Source organism: Coptis chinensis, chromosome 5 (genome assembly GCF_015680905.1).
Source record: "Coptis chinensis isolate HL-2020 chromosome 5, ASM1568090v1, whole genome shotgun sequence".
Taxonomy (NCBI): Eukaryota; Viridiplantae; Streptophyta; class Magnoliopsida; order Ranunculales; family Ranunculaceae; genus Coptis; species Coptis chinensis.
This window is the reverse complement of record NC_141460.1, coordinates 81,898,090-81,906,740: the sequence shown is the minus strand read 5'-3', so window position 1 is coordinate 81,906,740 and position 8,651 is coordinate 81,898,090. Positions and strand designations below refer to the sequence as shown.

General features: G+C 42.5%; 1 protein-coding gene across 1 annotated transcript; it reads left to right on the top strand.

The window, feature by feature from the left end:
* The first annotated feature begins 3,901 nt into the window (after positions 1 to 3,901).
* LOC147499294 (uncharacterized) lies at positions 3,902 to 4,621 on the top strand. Its single transcript, XM_086563450.1, has one exon. It carries the CDS (start codon positions 3,902 to 3,904, stop codon positions 4,619 to 4,621), a length of 720 nt encoding a protein of 239 aa, XP_086419576.1.
* Positions 4,622 to 8,651: the final 4,030 nt, after the last annotated feature.

Here is an 8,651-nt window from a genome sequence, read left to right as displayed (position 1 = left end):
AGTACACGTGTCCACACACCAGCTCGTACCTATTCATCAGAGCGTACCAACAACCTAAACCCAGGTTGTCCCAAGCAGCAGTTACAACCATATATGGAAGCAAATCAACTAGCACAATCCTGGACCTCAGTCAACTCAACAATTAAGGAGACATTAACTTTGTAACATCATAGTAATGTTGAATCATCAAGATAGCACACAAGGTGGATCTACATTTCATAACAGCTTGGAGCAAATAAGGAAAGTCAGCTCAAACATCTATAAGTAGAGAGAGATGAACTACGTAAGGCTTGATTCAAGTTTACCCCCAAGAAACTTGATACGTAGGCAACTTTTATCCCAAGAAGAGTGCAACAATTCCCTATCAAACAAATCATCAGGTCGTTGTCCCCTAAACAACAAACCTCTACATTGGCGCCGTCTGCCGGTTCGTTTCCTTAAGAAAAAAACACACACTCTTTTCTCAAGCCCACGAAGCTGGTCTGAAAAATAGCCATGGACCTCACTTCAGATGTTAGCAGATCAGATGAAGATGCTCTAGGAGGCCTTCATCACTTTACAACAAGAAAACCAAATGATGCTCGAGCAAGCCACCTCCAATGCTAACAACGCCGTCATAGCCCTCACCACCACCACCAATCAAATGTTAGAAGACTTCGCATAAAGGTTGGAGAAGTTGAACAACAAGACAAGCGCGATCCAGATCGTTTAGACGATACTCCAGACGTACAAGGCGTCACCATTCACAACTGAAATCAGGGACAAGCAACCTCCTTTAGAGTTCATCCAACCAAAGTTCCCACTGTACGACGGTAGCACGTGTCCAGGCTAGCACGTAGCTCGTTTTAGCCAGACTCTCACACTCTACAATGCTCCAGAGTACGACTACCTGAAGTGCAAGCTCTTTCCAGCAAGCCTGAAGGATAGAGCTTTAGAATGGTTCTACACGCTCACTCCTGACTCGATCAGCAACTTTGACAAGCTAGCTGAGACATTCGCAGCAAAGTTTGTCCACAACAGGAAGAAACAAGCCGACCTGAATTCCTTGTTTCAACTAAAGCAAGCACATGGCGAGACGATCCACATTTTCCTAGGACGTTTCATTCAAAAAAGAGCTCCTCTCAATGGAGCTAGGCTTAAAAGATAATTTTGCAACTTTTGCATTCACCAACACTCTCCTGGATGACTCCGACCTAGCAGGATCTCTAATGCGCAACAAACTAGAATGCCTAGACGACCTGTATCACAGAATTGACAAGTACATAAAGTATGAAGAATGGCTGGCCCAGCACAAGGGCAAAGAAGTTCTTGTAGTAAGTGACAAGTGAGAACCCAAATAAAACAAACACTACTCGGGCAACAGCAGCAGCAACAACAACAACAAAGGCTCCAGCTCCCACAAGCCCTCGTACACAAAAAGAGAATTCTCCAACTTCTCTAGGAAGCCGAACCAGATCATGAAGAAGATATATACAACACCATACTTCAAACCTAACATCAACAAGGTGATCGCCATACCAGAACATCCATACTGCCATTTTCACAAGCTCTACCACCATGACACCAATGAATGTTGGAGCCTCAAGCACTACCTCTAAGACTTAGTGGAGGATGACAAATTGAAAGAGTTCCTGCCAGAAAGCGACCTAAGGCACAAGCTTTGGATGCCAAACGCCACAGAAGCAGGAGCCGGAGCCATGAACGACTTGCTAACAACAGAAGCAGGAGCAGAACAATCTAACGATCTAAATCTCCAAGTCGGTCGAGGCATAACAGGAGACAACACTCCTCCGACCATGACGAGGAAAAAGTAATCAACATGATTACAGACACCTCCAATGACGAAACATCAGGTAGGGAAAAGCATAGACGGGTAGGCGCGCTACAAGAAATCTACCACCTTTCCCACAAAGCTGAAGTCATCACTCCTACCAACTCTCAGTTAACGACCTCCATAGCATTCATGGAAGACGATCTAGTTAAGGTGTGCCTACCCCACAATGATGCCCTAGTAGTGCACGTAAAAATCAATGGGTGGACAGTCAAAAGAGTCATCATCGATTCAGGCAGCTCTTGCCACATACTTTTCTATCAAACATACAAGGACATGCACCTGCCAGACTCAGTGATGATAGAGTCAAATGCACTGCTTTATGAGTTCAACGGAGATCGCACAGATGCCATTGGAGACGTCATCCTATCAGTCTCCATTGGAGAAAAAGAGGATATGGTCAAAACTTCAACACGCTTCGGTGTGATAGATGTCAAGTCATCCTACACTGCCATTCTAGGAAGCTGATAGATTCACAAGATCCAAATAATTCCATCAACCCTACACCAGGTCATGCGATTCCTCGGACCCCGAGGCATCATGGAGCTCAGAAGCAACCAACTAGAAACTTACCGATGCAATCACATCAGCACAACAACCATACCCAAGCCTCAGGTAGTCGAAAACAAGGGCGTCCCAAAGAAGTAAGATCCTCAAGCTTCTAGCCCTCCACTAGAAGCAGCAGACAAGCTCAAAGGAAAACAAGCACAAATAGAACCAGGAGAAAAAGTCAATCTGGGCACAGATGATGACCCAAAGTTTGTCTATGTCGGGGCAGATTTAGACCCCAAGCTCAAGGAGCAACTTGTCAAATTTTTATCTCTCAATAAAGATGTTTTTGTTTGGTCGTATATCGATATTCCAGGAATTGACCCTCAGGTCGCTTGCCACAAATTGAATGTCAATCTAAATGTAAAGCCCATCAAACAACGACCTAGGAAGCTAGCACTCAAATTTCAAAAAGCCATCAATGAAGAGATAGAAAAGCTCAAAAATGTTGGATTCATCAGAGAAGTCGAATACTCGACTTGGCTATCTAACATCGTAGCCGTTCCCAAGAAGAACGACTAGGTACGACTCTGCATAGACTTTACCAATGTCAACAAGCACTGCCCCAAAGACTGTTTCCCCATGCTAAGAATTGACATACTGGTAGATCAAACTTGCGGTCACGAACTCCTATCATTCATGGACGTATACAGTGGATACAATCAAATACCACTTGCAGAGGAAGACCAGGAAAAGATGTCCTTCATAACCGAACAGGGAACGTTCTGCTACAACGTCCTACCATTCAGCTTGAAAAACGCAGGCGCGACCTACCAAAGACTGGTCACAAAGATGTTCAAAGACTTGCTGGGCGACACTATGGAAGTCTACATAGACGATATGGTAATCAAAAGCGAAAAGGCTAGAGATCACATTTCTCACCTACAGGAAGCCATTGAAAGACTGCGCCAAAACAAAATGAAGCTCAACCCAGCAAAATGTGTATTTAAGGTAGCTTCAGGGAAATTCCTAGGATACCTTGTTTCACAAAGGCGCATCGAAGCAAACCCAGAACAAATACGAGCTCTCCTTGGGATGCCAGAACCAACTTCCAAGCAACAAATCTATAAGTTATCTGGCATGGTTTTAGCCCTTAACAGATTCATCTCACGTGCATCTGACAAGTGCAGACCATTCCTGCAAATACTAAAGAAGGGCACAACATTCACATGGACAGACGAATGCCACAAATCTTTCAACGACCTGAAAGCTTACCTGTCAACTCCGCCTAACCTGTCCAAACTAACTGAAGGAGAGACACTGGGGCTTTACCTTGCAACTACTGACTTCGCTATCAGCTCAGTTATCTTTCACGAACACGAAGGAATTGAAAAGCCAGTGTACTTCACCAGCAAGACGTTAGCAGATTCAGAAAAGCATTACTCTCCAATGGAGTAAACGATGTTGTCTTTGCTGTACTTAACTCGAAAGTTCCGACCTTACTTCCAAGCTCATAGCATCAAAGTCATCACAGATGTACCAATCAAATAGGTCTTGAGTTCTAGCAACAAAACAGCCCGCATGGCCAAATGGGCTGAAGAACTCGGAGAGCACTACATCGACTTCGTTCCCAGAACGTCTCGCAAAGGACAGGTCGTTGCTGATTTCCGGGTAGACTTCCTCGTCGAAAATGTCAATTGGGAACTCGAGGCAATCACTTCATTTCATCAACCAACCACCCCAGACACATGGCACCTCTACGTAGATGGAGCATGCAACTATAGTGGTAGTGGACTGGGGGCTGTGTTAACTTCACCAGAAGGAACACAGCTACAAATGTCAATCAAGATCGACTTTGCAATATCCAACAATGAAACGGAGTACGAAGCATTAATCACAGGCCTCCGCATGGAACAACAACTAGAAGTCCAGAAGCTCAAAACTCACAGTGACTCACAACTAATCGTCAAGCAGCTCACCAAAGAGTATGTAACAAACGGAGCAAACCTGGCCAAATACGCTCAGGTCGTTAATGACATCATCAGCTCGTTCAAAACATTCTCCTTGGAACATATTCCTCGAGAGGACAATAGACATGCAGGCAGCCTGACTTTCTTAGCCTCGAAGACACAAGAAACATGTCCAACCACAGTCTACATTGACATCTTGGAGAGTCCCGCATACCAACAAGAAAGTGTCAACAGCCTCACAGACTTTCAGCCATCATCCAAAGAAGAGATCACTCAATCTTGGATGGGCCCATTTCTGCAATTCATCCTACATGGGGAGCTCCTAGCATAAGCAAAAAACGCTCGTGCCATAAACTTCCGAGCTCCCAGATACACCGTAATCAACAGACGATTGTTTCGCAAATCTGCAGGAGGACACCTAAGGTGCATAACTCCATGCGAAGGCCAACTCTTCTTTGACGAGATTCACAAAGGAGAATGTGGCAACCATGTAGGAGCAAGATCTTTGGCTTACAAAGCAATCGCCCAAGGGTATTATTGGCTAGGCATGTACATCGAGGCAAAGACATACGTTCTCAAATGCCACAAATGTCAAACATTTGGACACAACCATCTGAGTCCAGCCTGAGAGTTGATCAACATAGCCAGCCCATGACCCTTTCATGTGTGGGGGCAAGACATCATGAGACAATTCATCCCATAAAAGAAAACAGGACTCAAATACGTCATAACAGCCACAGATTACTTCACCAAATGGGTGGAAGCAATTCCACTAGTCCAAGTCAAAGAAGTCCACATCATCAACTTCATATGGACCAATATCATCGCAAGATTTGGTCTCCCCCACACCCTTGTCATGGACAACGGAACTCAATTTGTTGGCTCACAAGTTAAGGCATTTATGCAAAAATGGTGCATCATTCAAGCATTTTCTACACCTAGATATGCACAAAGCAATGGTTAAGCAGAGGCTAACAACAAAGCAATCAAGGAAAATCTCCAAAAGAAGTTGGAGAGCAAGAAAAGCCAATGGCCGGAGCAACTCGAGAACATTCTATGGGCAGCCAGAGCCAGTACCAATGAATCTCCTTTCACACTTTGCTTCGGAACAGAGGCAGTTATACTATCAGAACTCACAATCACAACCACACGTTCTGACATTGTCGAATCAGAAGAAAATGACACCATCTTGGCAAAAGAAGTCGATTTCCTAGAAGAGCGAAGGGAAACAGCTGCAATATCCCTAACTCGGTACCACCAAACAATCTAACGATCTTACAACAAGAAGGTCATCCCAAGATCTTTCCAAGTTGGCGACCTAGTCCTCAAAAAGACTCTAGCTCCAGCCAAGCTCGACCCAACATGGGAAGGTCCCTGCATCATTGACAAAGTCGTTGGAAATGGAGTATACTAGATCAAAACTCAGCTCGATGTCTGCTTCCCCGACCTTGGAATACAGCTCTCCTCAAGCGATTTTATCAATAAGTTTTTCTCCAGATGTATCAGTCAATATGAATAAAATTTCATCAACATTTCGAGTACAAATGTAATCTTTTGCATTACATGAGTACCATGCATCTCACACTACGCAACCCGACCTAGGACGTCATAATGTCAGGTCGTACATCAAAGACGGAGTCAAGAACGACTCAACTATAATTACTACGCAGTGGTTAATTATTAATCAATCCAACCCGAGGTCCCCCAAAAGGACCTTAAATCAACTTAACACCAACGCTAGGGTTAAACATGATTTAACTGTAAATTCAACACAATTATCAGTCAAATTCAAATATATGAGACCCCCAAAAGGACCCACAGTCAACTTAAGGCCTTTGAACAAGGTTAAGCTTGGCTAAACTATAACTACCAATCAAAGGCTAGTTATCAGTCAATCAGAGTTCCCCCAAAAGGAACGACTCAATCAAACACACAAAAGGAGACCTAGGTGACGCCTACAATCATCTAGCCAGGTCGTGAGTCAAACAATTACGACCTTCACACATTAGACGATCTACCATAGTCCAACAAATCGTCAAGACTACTACTATGCAGCACATGTCGTCATACAACGAATCAAAACAGCAATAAGGCAATCACATCCATGCAAAAATTCAAAGACAATATCAATGCAGAACAAGTAAGTAATTTAAATATTTTACTACTTACACAATTTGGTTAGATGCTAGAGGCCCCTAGGTTAGCCTGGGAAAACGACCTCAACACCCCCATCATAAAAAATCAAGTTTTTCAATATAAGTTTTCAATATCAACCAAAGCAAGTAAGAGAATATAATTCATCATCAAACAAACATATCAATCACTAAAAGAAAGCACAATCAGAGGACACGGGGAAGGTTCTCCACGTTTAAAGGCTCCAGTGGGCAACCCTTTTCACCAGTAGGGCCACCAGTTGGATCACCACCTGCACTCACAACTTCTGTGAAGCTCCTCCAGCCGTCCTCACTAAAGCAGAACGACTATCAGCAGCTCCTCCAGCCGTTCTCACTCCAGAAATTGGTGCTCTCCTTTGGCTCTCCTTCTCCATCTTAGCACCCGAGCTAGAATCAGAGATGTCAAAAAACGAGCTTACGAGCCCTCTTTTTTTACTCCACCTTCTTCCGTTTGATTTTCTCCCCTCCACGCCTCTTGAAATAGTGGGCAACCTCCCCCAAGATAGCTCATTTCTCCTTCAAACTCAAACAAACAAACTTTTCTATAACGTCAAGCTGAGGACGACCCCAAATGGAAACCTCTGCACAAAAGAAAACAAAAATATCAGAACGTACAACATATCAAACACAATACTTACATACGACCTACAAAATAGCTACCTACTAGCCCACTTTACAGATCGGGTATTCAGCTCACACCTAGAGGGGGTGTAATTACCCACAACCAACAATGGCCTAAGCCCCCATTCCTCCTTACTCACCCCCACAATCACAGCAGACTTCCCCCTTACGATCTGCAAACTACAGTTCATTACAGATGATATAACAACCCCAATTTTTAAACAACATAAATTAAATTATTTGATTGAAAATAACAATTATATTATGAAGTCTAGCTTATTCTAGAATTTGTTTAGCTATTGTTGATTTTTAAAAAGAAAAGTTAATGTTTTTACTTGAATTGTTTGTTAGAACTTATGTGGGTATTTTATAATCATTTTGGGCTTGAAAAGATTGTTAAAATGTACCCATTCATATAGGTATGGACCTTGGGTGTTTTTAGACCCATTGGAGGTCCATAGGTTACCTTAAACAGACTTAAAACATGGAACAAATAAGAGCTGCGAATTTTCTCTGTAAAAATATGATTATTCAAAATCAAAACCCTAGCCTCCAATAAAAAGAAGGGGAAGAGGAAGAAAAGAGAAAAAGGGGACGCAAAGTATTGGGCTCACCGCACTATTGATATTCATAGTTGTTTACATCTTGTAGACTTAATAAGGTGAGTTATATTTATTTCTTTTATTGTTTCCATAGAAATAGGATATGTTGTTTGTTATGTGTGATCATATGGATTGTATATTGGGAGGATAAAGCCATTACTAAATTGTATAGAGTTTTGTAAAGAAGATGAACAGTTAACAGTAAACACCATTCTAGAAAAGTTGTCTGCGCAGTCTTTTAATTCTGTTAAGATGGAGATCTTTCCGCACACGGATGTCTCTCAAATTTAATCCATAGTTTCCTGACACATTGTAGTCTGACATATTAAAATTTTAGACAGATCCAACGGTTGGATTTCTGTCGAGGCGCGCATAAGCGTGACACGTCGTAGTGTTTCTACACCAGAAAAACTGCAGTGTGCAGTCTTTTGTTTCTGCTTAGATGGTGTCGTTTCCATACTTGGATTTGTATTAAATTTAATCCATAGTTTCCTGACACATTGTAGTCTGACATATTAAAATTTTAGACAGATCCAACGGTTGGATTTCTGTCGAGGTGCGCATAAGCATGACAGGTCCTAGTGTTTCTACACCAGAAAAACTGCAGTGTGCAGTCATTTGTTTCTTCTTAGATGGTGACCTTTCCGTACTCGGATTTGTATGAAATTTAATCTATAGTTTCCTGACACATTTTAGTCTTCCATATTAGATTTTTAGATTTATCCAATGGCTTGATATCTGTCGAGGCTTCCATTAGTGGGACTAGGTCGTAGTAGAAACTACACCAGAAAACTGATGGGTGCAGTCCTTTGTTTCTGTTTAGATGGAGGTCAACCTATTATCGGATTGACCTCAAATTTAATCCATAGATTCTTGATATCCAGTTAAATGACATATACAAATTTTAGGCAGATCCAATGGTGGGTTGTCTGTCAAGGCACGGATTAACAAGGTTGTTAGAATT

Coding starts and splice junctions, on each gene's coding strand:
- LOC147499294 (XM_086563450.1), top strand. CDS start 3,902: ATGGCCAAATGGGCTGAAGAACTCGGAGAGCACTACATCGACTTCGTT.